Genomic DNA, 21,653 nt, shown 5'->3' on the forward strand with positions numbered 1-21,653 from the left:
TTGTCCTCTATCTTCACAAGCTTCCAGGGCCTGCTGCAGTGAAGCATCCCCACAGCATGATGCAGCCACCATCATGCTTCAGGGTAGGGATGGTGTGTTTTTGATGATGTGCAATGTTTGGCTTATGCCAAACATAACCTTTAGTCTGATGGCCTAAAAGCTCAATTTTGGTTTCATCAAACTATATAACCTACTTCCAGCTGATTTCAGCGTTTCCCACATGCTTTCTGGCAAACTCTAGCTGAAATTTCATGTGAGTTTTTTCAGCAGTGACCTTCTCTTTGCCACTCTCTTATAAAGCTGCAATTAGTAAAGCACCCAGGCAACAGTTGTTGTACCTGCTGTCTCTCCCATCTCAGCCACTGAAGCTTGTAACTCTAGGTCTCTTGGTGGCCTCCCTCACTAGTTGCCTTCTTGCACGGTCACTCAGTTTTTGAAGACGGCCTGCTCTAGGCAGATTTACAGCTGTGCCATATTCTTTGTATTTCTTGAGGATTGACTTAACTATATTCCAAGGGATATTCAGTGACTTGGAAATGTTCTTGTAACCATCTCCTGACTTGTGCTTTTCAATAACCCTTTTGCCAAGTTGCTTGGAGTGTTCTTTTGTCTTCATGATGTAGTTTTTGCCAGGATACTGACTCACCAGCAGTTGGACCTCCCAGATACAGGTGTATTTTTTACTACAATCAATTGAAACACCTTGACTGCACAGAGGTCTTCAAAAGCAGATCTCCATTTAACTGATTATGTGACCTAAAACCAATTGGCCGCACCAGTGATGATTTGATGTGTCATATCAAAGGGGGGTGAATACTTATGCAATCAATTATTTTGTGTTTTATATTTGTAATTAATTTAGATCACTTTGTAGAGATCTATTTTCACTTTGACATGAAAGAGACTTTTTCTGTTCATCAGTATCAAAAAACCCAATTAAATCCATTATGATTCAATGTTGTAAAAGAATAAAACATGAACATTTCCGGGGGTGGGGGGGGTGAATATTTTATAGGCACTGTACATCATCCAGAACAGCTTAGTGGTACTGAAGGACAGGCCAGCAGGTAATGAGAAAGCTAACTCAGAACAAACCCAATTGGTTATCAATGTACCTGTGCAAATGCATCTGCCCACAGTGGCATTAGTAGAAATGATCACTGGGCAGTCCTTATGGAGATCACATCCTGTCTTCATATTCTTACATCCTCCATCATCTCCTGTGGTACAATTATGCAAAGTGAGTGAGACTCACCCAAGGTCAGGCAGATCAAGTACGGGAAACAAAAGGCAGTGTAGACCATCAGCAGCAGCAGAAATACACAACACCATGATCTGCAAACTCATGGCCAAGCATATACCTCACTCTACCATCCATCAAATCAAAAAGAACAACTAGATAACTCCCAGAAGCGAGATTACAGATATTACACTTGACAGCAACACAGTATTTAACTGAATCAGGCTATAAAGACTGCTAGCAAAATGTTTCAATGTTTGGTCATACATCATACAAAAATGGTTTTAGATGTTAGAGGACAGAAACCACAATATGAGGACATCACAGCAGGAGCTCCTCAGGACAGTTTCTAGGCACAGCTCTTTTTAGCTGTTTAATCTACGACCTCTCTTCCATCATAAGGCCAGAGTGGGATAACATACAGATGACTTCACAACACTCAGTTCAATTTGAAACTCTTCAGCAACAGAAACATTCTCATGTCTAAGTTCAGCAAGACCTATACAACATTCAGGCATTGATTGAAAAGTGCAAGTAACATTGAAATCAGAGAAACAATAGACAAAAAACAAGACTATAACTACCTACCTGGACATTCAATGGCATTATCTTTGCCAGATCACCCAACATCATCAATGACCAGAAACTCAGTTGGAGCTCCCATATAAATACCAAGACTAAGAGAGCAAGCCAGAGACGGAGGAACCTGTAGTTAGGGACTTATGCCCTGACATCCCAGAGTCTTTCCACCATCTGCAAGTAAGGAATCTGTTGGAATACTCTCCACTAGTCTGGTTGAGTGCAGTTCTGACAATGGTCAAAAACCTCAAACCAGGTCAAAATAACCAGATAGGTAACTTATCCACCACCAATGCATTGCAGCTAGAGCTTGCAATATCTTTAAAGCACCCTCCAAATTTGTGACCTCAATCACCAAAGACTGCAGGTGCAAGGCAATAAAATCACCTCAAATTCTCCTCCAGGCCACAAACCACTCTGACCTGGCAATATACTGCTATCCTTTTCTTCCACATTAATTTGAGATCCTAGTATTTCCTCCCTAATGGCACTGTAGAAGCATCTTTACCAGAAAGATTACAGCAGTTCAAGGTAGCTTATTACCACATTCTCAACGTCTATTTGGGAAAGGGAAATAAATGCTGGCCTTGCCAGCAATGACCAGATTCTAAAGATGAACACTAAGTATAAAAAACTCTCCTTACTCTGCATCAGAAGTCTAACTCTCTCCAATCTCCATGACCTTCTCCAGATACACAAACTTCAATTTTCCAGGCTTCGCTATCTATCTACCACTAGCTGTCATCTTCTGAACAGGTTTGATATTCTGGAATTATTCTTTAAAGTCCTTATACACTCCATTTTAACATGCTCTCCATTTTATGACCCTTCCCTATTATTCACATCTTGACCTATTTTTTTCTTTCAATACACATTACTCATCTTAACAACAACTTGGGTTCAATCCTGACCTCTAGTGTTGTCTGCACAGAGTCTTCATATTCTTCCTGTGGGTTTCTCCCTAGTGTTTTGGTCTTCTCACAAATGTTCTGGCTAAAAAGTTAAGTGGCAAATGATAAATTATCCCTTGTGTACATAAGGTGGTAGGAGTAATGGGGGGTGGGGGTTAATAAAGATATGTGCAAGAGAATAGGTTAGTAGAAAATAATTGCAAGCAAGGGATTGGTCTCCCATAGACAATCAGCCAAACACCGCCACCTGCATTATAAGGGAATAGGAAAAATGAAGAACATGTTAGAAAGTTGAAGTTACTGCTTGCAGAGCAGCACTGAATTTACTTGAGTTGGCTTCTGACTTGCCGATTTCCTCCTAAGCAAAAAGGTAGATAGCTATCATCCTTGCACAGTACAGTAATATTCCAGAAAGATTCCGCTCCAAAAGCAGAGATGAACAGAAATACAAGGCTTTGATGGAGTGGAGGAGGCCAGAAGTTATAGTTTCCTTTTAAGTTGTACAAGATAACATATCCTCTCAATCACAAATCAACTCCTTCCTGGATCGTCCAATTTGACTTCTGCCACAACAGATGGATTTCCCTGCCTTTTTGCTCTGCACTAGACATCTGGGCAACAGAAATTCATATCTCCAGCTGCTGTTCATCGACGACAGCTCAAAACAATTATGCTAACCAAACCCATCATTTAGCTTCAACAGGTGCGGCTCTCTACTTCTCTCTGCAACTGGATGCTCAACTTCCTCATTGACAGAACTCAGTGAGTGAGAATCGGTAACAAAATCACCTCCTCACTAATCATCTATGCCTCAAGGCTGCATGCTTAGCCCTTGCTTTACTCTCTATACACACCTGACTGTATGACTAAATTCAGCTCCAATGCCATCTACACTACTGATAGAACATAGAATATAAAACAGGACAGCATAGGAACAAGTCAAGTAAAGTCAACTTTTATTGTCATTTCAACCATAACTGCTGGTACAGTGCATAGTAAAAATGAGACAACGTTTTTCAGGACCATGGTTTGCATGATACAGTACAAAAACTAGTCTGAACTATGTAATAAAAAAAAACAGAAAAAGCTATTCTAGACTACAGACCTACACTAGACTGCATAAAGTGCACAAAAACAGTACCGGTATTACAATAAATAATCAACAGGACAGTAGGGCAAGGTGTCAGTCCAGGTTTTGGGTTTTGAGGAGTCTGAGCTTGGGGGAAGAAACTGTTATATAGTCTGGTCGTAAGAGCCCGAATGCTTCGGAGCCTTTCCCAGATGGCAGGAGGGAGAAGAGATTGTATGACGGGTGCATGGGGTCCTTCATAACACTGTTTCCTTTGCGGATGCAGCGTGTAGTGTAAATGTCCATGATGGTGGGAAGAGAGACCTCGATGATCTTCTCCGCTGACCTCACTATCCGCTGCAGGGTCTTGCGATCCGAGATGGTACAATTTCCGAACCAGGCAGTGATGCAGTTGCTCAGGAAGCTTTCAATACAACCCCTGTAGAATGCAATGAGGATGTGGGGTGGGAGATGGACTTCCCTCAGCCTTCGCAAAAAGTAGAGACGCTGCTGCGCTTTCATTGCTATGGAGCTGGTGTTGAGGGACCAAGTGAGATTCGCCGTCAGGTGAACACCAAGGAATTTGGTGCTCTTTACGATCTCTACCGAGGAGCCGTCGATGTTTAGCGGGGAGTGGTCGCTCCGTGCCCTCCTGAAGTAAATAACCATCTCTTTTGTTTTGTTCACATTAAGAGGCAGGTTGTTGGCTCTGCACCGGTCCATTAGCCGCTGCACCTCCTCTCTGTAAGCTGACTCGTTGTTCTTGCTGATGAGACCCACCACGGTGGTGTCATCGGCGAACTTGATGATGTGGTTCGAGCTGTGTGTTGCAGCACAGTCGTGTGTCAGCAGAGTGAACAGCAGTGGACTGAGCACACAGCCCTGGGGCGGCCCCCGTGCTCAGTGTGATGCTGTTGGAGATGCTGCTCCCGATCCAGACTGACTGAGATCTGCCAGTCAGGAAGTCTAGGATCCAGATGCAGAGGGAGGTGTTCAGGCCCAATAGGCTCAGCTTTCCAATCAGTTTCTGAGGAATGATTGTGTTGAATGCTGAACTAAAGTCTATGAACAGCATCCGAACGTATGTGTCTTTTTTGTCCAGGTGGGTTAGGGCCAGGTAGAGGGTGGTGGCAATGGCATCATCTGTTGAGCGGTTGGGACAGTACGCAAACTGCAGGGGGTCCAGTGAGGGGGGCAGCAGGGTCTTGATATGCCTCATGACCTACAAAAACACTTCATGATGATGGATGTGAGTACAACAGGACTGCACGTTGGAATGGTGGCGCTGCTCAGGGAGATGTTCACAAGCACTTCAACCACCTAGATTTGTAATCAAACTAATCTCTTCTGCCTATCCAATACCCATCCCCTCCCATTTTACTCACATTCATGTGCTTATCTAAATATCTCTTAAATTTCTCTAATATTTCTGCCTCTACCACCACCCCAGGCTGTGTATCCAAGGTACTGTATCTACCACCCTCTCTGCAAAAAATCTTGCCCCTCAAATTTTCCTTTGGGGGACTTCCGGTAAGATGGCGATTGCTTAGCTGCTCCGAACTTTTGTTCCGTTACGGTCGCTATCTTTGCACTAAATGTCTCCATTTTTTAAACCTTAATTAGGAACTTTTTCGGTATCTCTTACTTGCCTGTGAACACATCTAACTTACAATGTCTAGCAAGAGTTCTAAATCCGGGAGAAAGGAAGCTACGGCTCTCTCAGACGAGACCCGGGCTGCACTCGGACAGCTCTGAGACGAAATTTTAAAGGAATTCAAAACCGCTTTCAAACAGTTGGAAGACAAACTGGATCGGATCAACAATAAAGTGGACAAACATGCTGAACACTTATCTCGCATCGATTCGACTTCTGAAGATTTAGAAAGCCGTGTTCGATACTTGGAGACTCTCTGTTCCAGCTTAGAGGGAAAATGTAACAAACTCCTTTCCAAAATGGTGGAACTCGAAAATCGCAGCAGACGCTGCAATCTTAGAATTCTTGGATTACCAGAGGCCACCGAACAGGGAACAACAGTGAAGTTTTTCGCCAAGTTTCTCTGTGAGATATTCGGGAAAGATTTGCTTCCGAACCCGCCCAAGCTCGAACGGGCACACAGAGTTTACGTTCCCCCCGGAATTCTGGGCTCCCGCCCACAACCAATAATTTTGTGCTTCCATCAATACCAGGTAAAACACAGTCTGATTGTAGAGGCACGTCGCAGGGGTTCTTTTTCTTTCCAGGATACAACCATTCGCTTTGTGGAAGATTTTGCACCCCAGACCTTAAAGATGCACGCTGAGTTTAAAGGCGCAATGAAAGTGCTTTTTGATTGTGGTTTTAAACCCTCTCTTCGTACTCCTGCTGATCTACGAATCAAGCATAATACTGGAAAATACAAGTGGTTTAAATCAGCGAAGGAAGCTGAAGCATTTGTGGCAAGTCTTCCGGCTATCCAGTCATCTTCGAAACCCGATCGGACCTCCTAAAACGGTGGATAAGTACTTCTCGTAGTAAAATTACTTTTTCTGGACTCAGACTTTACGTGAGTCATTCAGACATTATTCATTGAAACTCTAAGGGCTGTTGACAATCTCTCCCTGGATTTGGTGTGTGTGTAATCTATTTTATTCTTGTATAACTTTATCTACAGAGTTCTACAACTGACTAACTTGATTTGGAGGTTTGAAGTCTTTAGTGAAGGCCTCCCTGTTTGTTGGTTCACAGTTTAATTGCTGATTTATTTTTCCTTTTTTTTATATTTATTTTTTTCTTTTCTTCACCCTTTTTTCTAATCTCTGAATTTTTTTCTCTCCTCTCTGTAAATGGTTGATAAATACTCGTCTTGAATTTATAATTCTTCTTTTTTTTTACCTTTTTTTTCCCTTTCTCTTACTTTATTCTTCTATAATTTTTCACGGGTAGGGTAGTTTTGGTTTTCTCCCGATTTTCTCTGTATTAAGTTTTATATTTCTGCAGAAGGTGTTCTAATCTGTAGTTATGTTTTCTAGTGCGTAAACTAGTTACTATTTGCTATAGTATTTATACGGAACTGCTGTTAATGACACAGATCTGGAAGGTGTATTTGGGTTAATTTTTTTGATAGAGCTAGCTACTTGTTTTGGTAGCCGTCTAGTTTTGGGTTGTGTGAGTGGGGTGGGTTTTCCAGTTCCAACATCACTCACTGTATTTATTGTTTCTCTTTATTGCTCAGGACACGTATATGTTTTGATTTTACGAATCTATGTTTACATCTTTGCTCCCAGACTGCTAGTGTACTGCTTGACTTTTTATATGCCTGCTGCCTTTTATGCATTAGTAATTGATAATGGCTAGTGCACTTAAATTCGTGAGCTGGAATGTAAAGGGATTGAATCACCCTGTTAAAAGGAGGAAGGTATTCTCACATATCAAACAACTCAAAGCTGACATTGTTTTCCTTCAAGAAACTCATATTCGTTGTGTTGATAACTCCCGGCTTCTGTCAAAGTGGGCGGGTCAGCATTTTCATTCATCCTTTGCCGCTAAAGCTAGGGGAGTCTCCATTCTTATTAACTCAAATATTCCTTTTGAACTCCATAATAAAACTTCTGATACAAATGGCCGTTTTATTATTGTTTCTGGTAAACTATATAACACTAAAGTTGCACTAGCAAACCTGTAAGCCCCCAACTTTGATGATGTTAACCTTTTTGAACGGTTTTTTTCCTCACTACCAGACTTAAACTCATACTCTCTTCTACTGGGTGGTGACTTCAACTGCTGGTTGGATCCTAATCTGGATCGATCGTCCTCTGTTACCAGATCACCTACTAAATCTGCCTTAGCTATCCAATCGTTTCTCTCTAATTTTAGTATCTCTGATATATGGCGTTTCCTTCATCCTACGGAGAGAGATTATTCTTTTTTCTCACATGTTCACCATACCTTCACTAGAATTGACTATTTCTTACTCGATAACCAACTTATTCCATTTGCCCACGCTTGTGACTATCAGAGTATACTGATTTCTGACCATGCCCCAATTACTCTCTCTCTGAACTTTCCTGGTCTCCCTCAGAGGAATAAACACTGGCGGTTTGATTCAACTTTATTATCGGATGATGATTTTTTAAAATTCATTAAGGATCAGATAACCTTTTATTTTAACACTAATACATCACCTGAAGTGCCATCCCAGATTGTCATGCCATGAAAGCATATCTGAGGGGTCAAATAATCTCTTACACAGCAAATCTCAACAGAAGATCCCGTGCAGATCGACTAGACCTCATTAACCAGATTAAAGAATTGGATCAAATATATGCCCAAACTAAGAACCCTGAATTATACAAGAAGCGCGTTGAACTCCAAACTAAATTTAACTTTCTGTCTACTCAACCTATCGAACGCCAACTTCTCGAAAGCAAGAGTCGCTTTTACATTCATGGGGATAAGTCTGGTAAACTCCTAGCCAATCAGCTGAGGCGTTCCAAAGCCAAACAACATATTACAAAGATCCGGAAGGAGAACGGAGACTTTACATCGGATCATTTAGAAATTAATGACGCATTTAAAAATTTCTATTCTCAGCTTTATTCCTCTGAATCTCTGAATGACAATATCTCTGTTGATCAATTCTTACAGAATCTGAATATCCCCTCACTTTCATCTGATTTCAAAGCCAAACTCAATGCGCCTATATCATCAGAAGAAATATCTTTTGCAATTTCTGCACTGTCCTCAGGGAAATCTCCTGGACCTGATGGGTTCCCTGTAGAATTTTATAAATCATTCTCTTCACTTCTTTCTCCTCAGTTACTTTCAGTATTATCTGACTCATTTAATTACGGCAAATTGCCACCCTCTTTCAATGAGGCATCTATTATTCTTCTTTTAAAAAAGGGCAAAGACCCAACAGAGTGTTCCTCGTATAGGCCGATCTCTCTGCTCAATGTTGATGTAAAGATCTTAGCTAAAGTTTTGGCTCATAGACTAGAAACCATTATTCCCTCCATTATCTCTGATGACCAAACAGGCTTTATTAAAAACCGTCTCCCTTTTTTTAACATCCGGCGTTTATTCAATATCTTATACTCACCTCCAACTGGGATTCCTGAATGTGTTATTTCCCTCAATGCGGAGAAAGCATTTGACCGTATAGAGTGGAACTACCTTTTTGCAGTCTTAGAAAAATTTGACCTTGGCCAAAGTTTCATCTCCTGGATCCAATTGCTGTACCTGTGTCCTACTGCTTCTGTTCTAACTAATTTTCAGAAATCCCAAGTATTTAATCTCAAACGTGGCACCCGCCAGGGATGCCCCTTAAGTCTCTTTCTCTTTGATTTGGCTATAGAACCTCTGGCGACAGCATTTCGAAACTGTCCTGAATTGACCGGGATTTGGAGAGGGGGTGTTGAGCATAAAGTTTCTCTCTATGCTGATGACTTATTACTCTTTCTCTCAAATCCGTCTACGTCCTTACCTCTAATGTTTTCACTTCTTGACCAGTATAGCCAGATCTCTGGCTATAAACTTAATTTACATAAGAGTGAACTTTTCCCAATTAATAAAGAAGCACAAGAACTAACATTTCGTGATCTCCCTTTTAAAGTAGTCCATAATCAATTTACTTATCTTGGAATTACAGTCACAAGGAAGTTTAAAGATCTCTTTCGTGAAAACTTTGCCAATCTTTCATATGCTATAAAATAGAATCTGGTAAAATGGTCACCTCTATCTATGTCTTTGGTAGGTCGTATTAATGTTGTTAAAATGTATGTTCTCCCCAAATTTTTATACTTATTTCAATCTATCCCAATTTTTATTCCTAAATCTTTTTTTGATTCTTTAGACTCTATTATTTTGTCATATTTGTGGCAGAATAAGCGTTCTAGAATTAATAAAATACACCTCCAAAAATCTAAAAAAGAGGGTGGCATGGCTTTACCTAACTTTTGCTTATATTATTGGGCAGCTAATATACGTTGTGCTACCTTTTGGTCTTTCTTCCACGGCCAACCCGAGTGCCCTAACTGGGTGGCAATGGAGTTGAGCTCCACTAAAGAATTATCTATCTCTGCACTTCTTGGCTCTGCACTCCCTAGTAGTCTGCCCAGATCAATAGCTAATCCTCTCGTTAGACACACTTTGCGTATATGGGCTCAGTTCAGGAAATGCTATGGCTTCCAGGGGTTTTCCGTTTCCAGCCCTGTCGCACATAATCACCTTTTTTTTACCTACTACGTACGATTCAGCATTCCATGTTTGGTATAGGAAGGGCATTAGACATTTTGAAGATCTTTTCATTGATAATCGCTTCGCCTCTTTTCAGCAGCTCTCTGTTAAGTTCAATCTGCCTAATGCTCATTTTTTCAGATATCTCCAAATCCGACACTTTATTGCTCCTTTAATTCCTAACTTTCCTGAAATGCCTGCGAAAAATGCTATGGACCTATTTCTTTCCATCAATCTACTAGGTAAAGGTTTAATATCAACTATCCGTGATAAACTAGCAGCCTTACGACGGGCCCCTGTGGATAAAATTAAAATGGCCTGGGGGCAGGATTTAAATATCTCCTTATCCGAGGAGAGCTGGGACTCCAGTTCTCAAATCGGTTAACTCAACCTCTTTGTGCTCGCCATTGCCTTTTACAGTTTAAGATTGTTCATAGAGCCCATATGTCTAAATCTAAACTATCTCGATTCTACCCTAGCATTAGTCCACTCTGTGATAAATGCAAGAAGGGCTTGGCCTCTCTCATCCATATGTACTGGTTCTGTCCTAGTTTGGAGAAATTCTGGAAAGATGTCTTCACTATATTATCATGTATTCTGAATCAGCACCTAGAACCAAACCCCTTAATTGCTCTGTTCGGTTTTTGGGACGAGACAGATTTATGGCTGGGTCCGACCAAATGCCGAATATTATCCTTTGCCTCTCTCCTGGCTAGACGCTTGATCCTCCTTAGATGGAGAGATGTTGCCCCACCCACTCATGCGCAATGGCTTAACGACATTATGGCCTGCTTGGACCTCGAAAAAATTCATTATTCAGTTCTGAATTTGGATCTAAAGTTCCATAAGGTCTGGGGACCTTTTATCGAGTACTTTCATAACCTTCCTCTTGACTAGGGTTTTTTTTTCTTTTCGGTCCCTTGCTTTCAGCTCCCTTTTTTTTTCTGGTAGTAGGCATTATTATCCTCTGTTGCTAAGTGTATTCACAGTCTGGGAGTTTGATTGTCCTGATTTATACTCTCTATATTATGTTGTGGTTGGTCTGGAGTTGTTGTTTTTTCTTGTGTTGTGGGGCTTGGGGAGGATACTAAGCTTACTTGTCTTTAATTTAGGTGCTTTTTTGTTAATCCTCTTCCTTTGTAGCATATTGTTATTGTATGCTTAATTTTGCACTATATTAATGTTCCTCATTGGGATTTGGGGTTTTTAATTTGTAAAATGTTTTGAAAAACTAATAAAAAAACTAATTTAAAAAAAAAATTTCCTTTGAACTTACCCACCTTAACTGCATGCCTTCTAGACTTCAACATTTCAACCCTTGGAAAAAGATATAGTCCATCATCTCTATCAATGCCTCTCATAATTTCATAAACCTCTATCAAATCTCCCCTCAGCCACTGCCACTCCAGCTAAAACAACCAAAGCCTGTCCAATTTCCCTCTTATACAGACAACATCTTGGCAAAGCTCTTTTACACTCTCTCAAAAGCCTTGACACCTTCCAATAAAGGCTGGAACTGCATACAGTATACCATATGAGGCCTAGCTGTAGTGTTATAAAGCTGAAAGATTAACTTCCAGACTTTTGAACTCGATACCCTAACTAATAAACACAAGCAGGCCATATGCTTCCTTAACCACCCTATCAACCTGTGTACCCATTTTCAGAGAGCTAAGAACTTAGACTTCCCAATCCTTCTGCTCATCAATACTGTTAAGGATTTTGCACTTAATAGTCTCTTTGCATTTGACCTACCAAGGTGCAGCACTTCGCATTTGGCTAGGTTAAACTCCATCTGTCATTTCTCTGCCAATATTTGCAACTGATCTATATCGCATTGTATTCCTTCTCAGTCTTCTACACTATCCAAAATACCACTAATCTTTGTATCATTGACAGACTTAATAACTCATCTATCCACATTTTCATCCAGGTCATTTACAGTATATACATCATGAACATTTGAGGTACCAGTGCAGATCCTTGTGGAATACCACTAATCACAGGCCTCCAGTTAGAATAAGTCCCTTTGACTACTACCCTTTCTCTTCGATGTGCAAACCATTTCTGAATCCTAAAGGCCAATTCACCATGCATCTTAATCTTCTGGATGAGCCTCCCATGAGGGACTTCGTCAAATGACTTACCAAAATCCATGTAGACAGCATTCACATCCCTACCTTCATCAATTACACTCATCACCCTGGCAAAAAAACTCAATCATGTTAGTAAGACATGACTTGCCCCAAACAAAACCCTGCCGGCTCTACCTAATTAAGCCCTGGTTTTCAAAATGCTCATAAATCCTATCCCTAAGAATTCTCTCAAGTAACTTCCCTACCACTGGTTTGAGGCTCACAAATTTAAGGTTTCCAGGATTACCCCTTGTTCCGTTTTGAATAATAGAACAATATCAGCTATTTGCCAATTCTCCGGGACCTCACCTGTGCTAGAGAGGACACAAAGATATTTGTTAAGGCCCCAGCAATCTCTGCTTTTGCCTCTTTCAACACTTGGGGTATATTCCATGTGGCCTTAGAACTTATCCACCTTAATGCTTTTTAAGAGACCTAACATTGTCTCTTCCTTTACCTTGAAATACCCTAGCACATAAATACAATCAGTACTGATCTCCCTGTCCTCCACATCCTTCTCCTTGGTAAATACTAATGCAAAGTATTAATTAAGGACCTTATTGACATCACCTGGATCCAAGCAAATGGCCTCCCTTTATCATTGAGTGTCCTACCCACTTGATCCTCAAGTTCTCCTCTTGCATGTACAGTATGTATAGAATATCTTGGGAATCCCTTTAATCCTACTTTCATGGCCCCTCCTGGCTTTCCTAATCCCTTTTTTGATTTCTTTTCAGGCTTCTTTATAATCCTGAAGGGCTCTGTTTGATTCTAGCATCCTAAGCTTTACCTACTTTTCCTTTTTCTTCTTTACTAAATTCATCACCCCTCTTGACATCCAGACCATGATGTAAACAGTTAAGATACCTTGTTGACTTTGAGATATCTTCAAAGTTCAAAGTGAAAGTAAATTTATTATTAAAGTACATTTACATCATCTTATACAACCCTGAGATTTATTTTCTTGATGGCAATCACAGTATATCCAAGAACCATAAAAGAATCAATGAAAGACTCCACCCAACAGGGCAGACAACCAGTGTGCAAAAGACAACAAACTGTGCAGATACAAAAGAAATAATAATAAACTAAAAAACAATAAATATCTAGACTATGAGATAAAGATTCCTTGAAAGTGAGTCCACAGGTTGTGGGAACAGTTCAGTGAGGGGGCAAGTGAAGTTGAGTGGAGTTATCCCCACTGGTTCAAGAACCTGATGGTAGAGGGATAAAACGATTCCTGAACCTAGTGGTGTGAGTCCCGAGGCCCCTGTACCTTCTTCCTGATGGCAGCAGCAAAAAAAGTACTTGACTTTGATAGTGGGGTTTCCTGATCAGGGACGATGTTCTCCTGCGGTAGCACTGCATGCAGATGTGCTCAGTGGTTTTACCCATGATGGACTGTGCTATATCCACTACTTTTTATAAGAGTTTCTATTCAAGGGCATTGGTGTTTCCATATCAGCCTGTGATGCAACCGGTCAACATATTCTTCTCTACACATCTATAGAAATTGTCAAAGTTTTAGATGTCATGCTGAATCTTTGCAAGCTTCAAAGGAATTAGAGGCACTGCTATGCTTTCTTCATAATTACTCTTACATGCTGGGTCCAGAACAGGTTCTCTAAAATGAAAACACCAAGGTATTAAAAGTTGCTGACCCTTGCCAACTTTGATCCCACTCTAAGAGGACTGGTTCATGGATCTCCAGTTTCCTCCTCCTGAAGTCAATAATCAGCTCCTTGGTCTTGTCGACATTGAGAGAGAGGTGGTTTGTGGCACCACTCAGACAGATTTTCAATCTTCCTTCTATATACTGATTCGGCCAACAATATTTGTGTCATCAGCAAATTTAAATATGACATTGGATCTGTGCACCTGTACTGATGAAGATTGTGGAGGAGATGCTGTTGCTAATTCGAACTGACTGGGGATTGCAAGTGAGGAAATCCAAGATCCAACTGCACAAGAATGTATTGTGGCCTTGTTCATAAAGCTTATTGATTAGTGTTGAGGGGATGGTAGTATTGAATGCTGAGCTGTAATCGATAAAGAGCATCCTGATGTATGCATCTTTGCTGTCCAGATATTGAAGGGTTGAGTGAAGTGCCAATGAAATTGATTTTACTGTGGACTTGTCCAAGTCAGGCAGGAGTTCCTCAAACAGACAGCTTCATGAATGCACCCAAGTTTTGAGAAGAAGAGAAAGCAAAATACTTGAGAATTTGGAAAGCTCCCAACAAATCATACACAAGTCCCATGATATTATGTTAGGTGGAAAAAACATTTCCTTCATAATATTCTTCCACTGTAAAGATCTCAGAAGAAGTGAGTTGAGGAAAGGTGGTAAGTAGGAGGTAACACAAAATATTCTGCAGATGCTGGAAATCTTGAGGAACATACATAAAGTGCAGGAGAAACTCAGCAGGTCAGGCAGCATCCATAAGGAGGAATAAATTATTGACATTTTGGGCCAAGGTCCTTCAACAGGACTGAAAAGGATGAGGAAGAAACCAGAATAAGAAGGTGGCGGAGGAGAAAGAGTACAAATTAGAGGGTGATAGGTAAAATAAAGTGAGGGGTGAGTATGGATGGGGGAATGAAGTAAAAATCTGCGAAGTGATAGGAGGAAGAAGAAAGGGGCTGAAGGAGGAGGAATCAGATAATTAGGGCAGTTGATCATAGAAGAAACAGAAGGAGGAGGGACACCACAGGGAGGTGATGGGCAGGAAAGGAGAAGAGTTGGTGTAAAAGGGGAGCCAGAATGGGGAATGAAAAGAGAGATGACGGAAGGGATAGAAATTACCAGTAGTTCGAGAAATCGATGTATATGCCATCAGGTTGGAGGCCAGACACACAGAATAAGAAGTGTTATTCCCCAAACCAGAGAGTGGTTTCATTGTGGCAGTAGAGGAAGCCATTGTCTGACATGTCAGAATCAGATGGGAAATCATATTGAAATGGATGGCCACTGGGAAACTCTGCCTTTTGTGCCTTTTTGGAGTGAAGGTCGTCAACAAAGTAGTCCCTCAATCGAAGTCAGGTCTCATCAATATAGAGGAAGCTGCACTGGGAGCACTGGATACAGTAGATGATCCCAACAGACTCAAAGGTCAAATAATACAACTGTGAGGTTGATTCACTGGGGGTGGGGAAAGAAACCCAATTGCAGATCAGATGGTATCAATAGTAAGGGAGGTAGGATTTGTGATGTTAAAGATGACATCGAATTCTCTGGCAGTGGCCCAGGTAGGGTGGCACACTCCAGCTAATACCTGTCAGTCCACATATTAAGCCTAGTTTCACTGATTGAGAATCAGATATAAAGCAAATATGCTCAATTTATAACAACTACAGTGTCAGGCTGTGCTTCTGATAAAACAGTGACATCAATTTTCGCAACAATTACTGAATTTACTGTTATTGATATGTATATATAACCCCTGTAACACCTTGAACCAATTCCCCATCTCCCTACCATCACCCTCTTCTGCATTCACCCACCTAGAGGCAGTGCAAATATTTAATAATTAAAGCTTTGCCTTCCTCAGTTACTAATTAAATGCCAAGAAGCTGAATTACCTGAGCCGTCACAAGATGGAGCATTATAGGCATCATTGGAAGGCACATCTTCAAATGTTTGGCTTGAATTGTTGAAGGATGTTTGCGTCCAGAAACATTACACAAAGCAGAGAGTACATCACCTAGATGTCAAACAAGTATTTATAAATTGATCGTCAAACCAATTTCATGAACAAACTTATGGACAATGCAGCAGTCTGGCTAGTAGAGCTGATGTTCTCCCCATGAATACACTGTATTCCAAAAACAAAGTGATACTCAACCGGCAATATAGTCCAACCCTGACTGAAAGGGGAGTAAAGCTTATGTAAAAGCAAAAGAGAGGACACACAACAAAGAAAAAATTAGTGGGAAGATAGGGGATTAGGAAGCTTTTAAAAACCTACAGAGAGCAACTAAAAGAATCATTAGGAGGGAAAAGATGAAATATGAAAGCAAACTAACAAACAATATTAAAATGGATAATAGAAGCTTTTTCAAGTACGTAAAAAAATAAAAGAGAGGTGAGAGTGGGTACAGGGCCACTAGAAAATGAGGGTGGAGAAATAATAATGAGGGACACCGAGATGGCAGATGAACTCCATCAGAATTTTGCATCAGTCTTCACTGTGGAGGATAATAGCAGTGTGCCAGATGTTGTAGTGTATGAAGGAAGAGAAGTGAGTGCAGTTACTATTACAAAGGAGAAGGTGCTCAAAAAGCTGAAAAACCTAAGGGTACATAGGTTACCCGGAGCAGATGAACTGTACCCTCGGGTTCTGAAAGAGGTAGAGTAAGAGATTACGGAGGCATTAGCAATGATCTTTCAAAAATCATTGGACTATGGCATGGTACCAGAGGACTGGAAAATTACAAATGTTACTCCACTCTTTAAGAAAGGAGGAAGGCAGCAGAAAGAAAATTATAGACCCTAGCCTGACCTTAGTGGTTAGGAAGGTGTTGGAGTTAATTATTAAGGATGTGGTCATGGAGTACTTGGTGACACATAACAAGATAGGACAAAGTCAGCATAGTTTCCTTAAGGGAAAATCTTGCCTGATGAACCTGTTGGAATTCTTTGAGGAGATTACAGGATAGATAAAGGGGATGCAGTAGATGTTGTATATTTGGATTTTCAGAAGGCCTTTGACAAAGTACCACATATGAGGCTGCTTACCAAGTTAAGAGCCCATGGCATTGCAGGAAAGTTGCTAACATGGTTAGAGCATTGGCTGATTGGTAGGAAGCAGTGAGTGGGTATAAATGGATCCGTCTGGTTGGCTGCCAGTGACTAGTGGTATTCCATAGGAGTCGGTGTTGAGACTTGCTTCTTTAATGCTGTATATCAATGATTTAGATGATGGAATAGACGGCTTTGTCGCCAAGTTTGCAAGTGATACAAAGATTAGTGGAGGGGTAGGTAGTGTTGAGGAAACAGGTATGCTGCAGAAGGACTTTGACGGATTAGGAGAAGAGGCAATAAAATGGCAAACAAAACACACTGTTGGAAAATGCATGGTCATGCACTTTGGTAGTAGAAATAACTGCGCAAAATATTTTCTAAATGGGCCTCACCCTGAGTATTGTGAAGAGTTTAGGGCTCCTCATCTACAAAAAGACATGCTGGCATTAGAGGGGGTCCAGAAGAGGTTCACAGGGATGATTCCGGGAAAGAAAGGGTTATCATACGAAGAACGTTTGATGGCTCTGGGTCTGTACTCGCTGGAATTTAGAAGGCTGAGTGGGGATCTCATCGAAACCTTTTGAATGTTGAAAGACCTAGAAAGAGTAGATGTGGACAGGAGGTTTCCATGGAGAGAGAGAGAGACTAGGACAAGAGGGCACAGCCTCAGGATAGAGGGGCATCCATTTAAAACAGAGATGCGGAGAAATTTCTTTAGTCAGAGAGTGGTGAATTTGTGGAATTTGTTACCACAGACAGCTGTGGAGGCCAAGTCGTTGGATGTATTTAAGGCAGAAATTGAGAGGTTCTTGAATGGACATGACATTAAAGGTTACTGGCAGATTGGGGAATGGGTTGAGGCCACGTGATGGATCAGCAGAAAGAAGGCTTTATACTTTGATCAGTTGGTCAGAAAAGTGCAAAAGGAGTGTAACTAGATTTGAGCTACTTCAAAGCAATGGAATGCACAATAAATGGGAATATATTCTATGGTGTGGTGGGATAATAGGAACGTTGGACTATAGATTCATGATACGAGGAGAAAGGCATATCCCAAAAAACAGTACACAAATATTCTGAGGCTGTGTCCTCTGGCCTGAGACTCTCCCACCATCAGAAACATCCTCTCCACATCCATTCCAACAAGGCCTTTCACCAATCAATATGCTTCAATGAGGTCACCCCTCATTCTTCTGAATACTAGTGAATACAAGCCCAGAACCATCAGACTCTTCATATGACAAGCCATGCAATCCTGGAATCATTTTGTTGAACTTTCTTTGAACCCTCTCCAGTTTCAGCACATCCTTACAAAGATAAGGGGCCCAGACGTGCTCACAATACTCCAAGTGAGGCCTTACTGGTGCTTTATAAAATTTCAACATTATATCCTTTGCTTTTATATTCCAGTCTTCTCGAAATTAATGCTAATATAGCATTTGGCTTCCTCACCACTGACTCAACCTGCAAATTAACCTCTAGGGAATTCTACATATGGACTCCGAAGTCCCCTTACATCTCAGTTTTATTTTGTATTTTTGCTTCATTTAGAAATTAGTCAACCCTTTTATTCCTTTACCAACGAGCATGACTATACACTTCCCAACACTGTATTCCATCTGCCATTTCTTTGCCCATTCTTCTGACCTAAGTCCTTCTGTGGCCTTTCTACTTCCTCAAAACTACCTGCTCTCCACCCATCTTCATATCATCTGCAAACTTTGCAATAAAGTCATCAATTGCATCATTCAAATCATTGACATATAATGTAAAAAGAATTGGTCACAACACAGACCCCAGTCACTGACAGCCAGTCAGAAGAGGCTCCCCTTATTCCCACTCTTTGTCCTCTGCCAATCAGTCACTGCTTTATCCATGCTAGAATCTTTCCTGTAATACCAAGGGCTTGAAGCTTGTTAAGCAGCCTCATGGGTGGTACCTTGTCCAAGGCTTTCAGAAAATCCAAGTACACAACATCACCAGATTCTCCTTTGTCTATTGTGCTTTTTATTTCTTCAAAGAATTCCAACAGCTTTGTCATGCAAGATTTTCCCATCAGGAAACCATGCTGACTATGGCCTAGTTTATCATGCGCCTCCAAGTACCTTGAAACGACATCCTTAATATTTGACTCCAACATCTTCCCAACCACTTAAGTTAAACCAACTGGCCTATTGTTTTCTTTCTTCTGCCTCTCTCCCTTCTTGATGAGTGGAGTTACATTTGCAATTTTCCAGTCTTCCAGAACCATTCCAGAATCTAGAGATTTATGAAGGATCATTATTAATGGCTCCACGATCTCTTCAGCCACCTCTTTCAGAATTCTGAGGTGTACACCATCTGGTCCAGGTGACTTAACTACCTTCCGGTGTTTCAGTTTCCCAAGAACCTTCTCTCTAACAAGGGTAACTTCACACACTTCATGCCTCCTGACACCATACAGCTAGTGAAGACTGTGCAAAGTACTTATTAAGTTTGTTTGCCATTTCCTTGTCACCCATTACTACCCCCCCAGCATCATTTTCCAGCTGTCCAATATCTACTCTTGCCTCCCTTTTACACTTCATCTATCTGAAGAAACTTTTGGTGTCCTCTTTAATTTTATTGGCTAGCTTACTTTCATATTCCATCTTTACCTTCTTGATGACTTATTTTGTTGCCCTCTGTTGGCTTTTAAAAGCATCCCAACCCTCTAACTTCCCGCTAATCCTTGTTCTATTATATGCCCTCTCTTTGGCTTTTATGTTGGCTTTGACTTCTCTTGTTAGCCGTGGTTGTGTCATCTTTCCTTTGAAATACTTCTTCCTCTTTGGGATGTATATATTCTGTGCCTTCTGAGTTACTTCCAGAAACCCGGAGTCTTGGTAGATAATTCAGGAACAAGGCTTGACTTGGAACTAATAGTCCTAAACACCATGGAGTGAGGTTACTCGTACACAAGTCGACCAATGAACTGACACCTTTTAGTAGTGGTTACAGGATTCTTATACTACTCTGGTTGATGGAATACAGGTGTTCTTAATTATTGGAACATGGGAACAGATTGGGAACTAAACAAGGTGTTAAAGGCCCAATTCCTGAGTAAGACAGCCAGGTGCCAGAAGGGACCATGACAGAGTTGCTCTAAAAAGCCTTCTTGTAGGACTCTAGAAATTCCCCCTCCTGTAACCCTGATTTTCCCAATCTACCTGCAAATTGAAATTCCCCATGACTATTGTAACATTGCCCTATTGGCATGCATTTTCTATCTCCTATGGTCATTTGTAGGCAACATTCTTACTACCGTTTGGGTGTTTCATGACAACTCCCATTAGGGTCTTTTTACCGCTGCAGTTCCTTAGCTCTCTCATGTTACAGGAAAGAAAAGACTGGACCGGAAACTTATTACTTAGACTGTAAAATGTTAGGCACCAGAAAGGATTGGATAGACTGTTGTTGTCAAGGTGTAAATGTTGTGGATATCCAAACTAAACAAAATACAGCAGATTAATTTCCTTATTTTCAGTGGCACTCTGGGATATTTTTGCATTCAATCAGATGTTGGTTCCTATATTTGCTTTTGCTTTATCAGTCTCCCATCCTGAAAGATGAGATCCTGAAACACGAGTGCAATAGCACATATACTTCGGACAATTGTTGACAAGGGATATAAAGACACTGGAAAAGGCAAATGACTAGTACAAATTTAACAAATTTGAAGGTTTGAAATTCTCAGTATGGGATGCTCTCATGTCAGGAGCAAGCACCTAATTGGCTTAATCCCAATGCATTGGGATACGGTATCAACAGCTAATGGACCTACAACATGGCATAATGAATGCTGCAGGAGAATCTATCCCTTGAGAGAAGAGAGAAAGAACCCAAAGTTTTTGTTACTCTGGAGTAAAAGATGCTAGCCATGATAAGAAATCAAAATGACCGCTGTGCTTGCTACAATTTGAGATGTGGTATTTTGAAGTTAAAGTATAAAGACACAGAGTGCTCACAAAAGGAATCAAGACAAGGTAGCTCCTTCCAAATACAACACAGTAATTCAATCAAAGCGTATTGTCATAATTCTATTAGAAGAGTAGGGAATCAGAAAATGCAAGCAAAACAGACATCATTTTCAAATTTGCAGACAGGTCAGTAGTGTGAATGGCAGCATTTTGTAATAATGGGAGTGGATGGTAAAAATAAAAGACAAAAATGTGGACTTTGTAAAAAAGCCTTTGTAACAGTTATGGCATCAGGGAGGTTAAATGACGCAGGAACCAATAGATTGCTTGAATGTTGCATTTCAAACACATTTTGTATTTAATGAGTAAAACTCAGTTTTAGAAATAGCCCTTCAGATTCACTTCCTGGAGTAAGTTTCCAGATATATTTTCTATGTCGTGAGGTAATTCTGCAGCAAGAAACTTATTGGTAGAACAATTTTGGAAGTGAATGAATCACGTGTTCTTAAACTTGACAAAAATTTAAACTGCAGTATAAGCAAATAACTAAGCCCTCGGAAATATTATCCCAGTAATGAAATCTTATTGGGACCCCTCCTGTCACGAAAAAGGGAAGGACACAGTATTTGCACATTTAGAGCACTGTGCATGCAGTTTAGGCATCAGGCAAACTCCTTTGTGCAGTGGAAGTTTTAATACATGCCACTATCTTTAGAACTTCTGTTGACAGGAGCCACTGCAAGTTTGACTCTTCCAACCCTGAAGCCTATTTCATAAAATAGGAGCTGTGAAGTAACTGAGTATTTTATTAACAGTATACATT

The 21,653-nt window shown here is 40.7% G+C and overlaps 1 protein-coding gene across 4 annotated transcripts in view; it reads right to left on the bottom strand.

The window, feature by feature from the left end:
* The window catches only part of ulk4 (unc-51 like kinase 4), a 730,951-nt gene that overhangs the window by 419,184 nt on the left and 290,114 nt on the right, over positions 1–21,653 (bottom strand). For all 4 annotated transcript variants that reach the window (XM_073072965.1, XM_073072962.1, XM_073072961.1 and 1 more), the window contains one exon: positions 15,731–15,852. In XM_073072965.1, the coding sequence (XP_072929066.1) occupies positions 15,731–15,852 (122 nt within the window). The remainder of the gene's footprint in view (positions 1–15,730; positions 15,853–21,653) is intronic.

This window comes from Hemitrygon akajei, chromosome 20 (genome assembly GCF_048418815.1).
Source record: "Hemitrygon akajei chromosome 20, sHemAka1.3, whole genome shotgun sequence".
Taxonomy (NCBI): Eukaryota; Metazoa; Chordata; class Chondrichthyes; order Myliobatiformes; family Dasyatidae; genus Hemitrygon; species Hemitrygon akajei.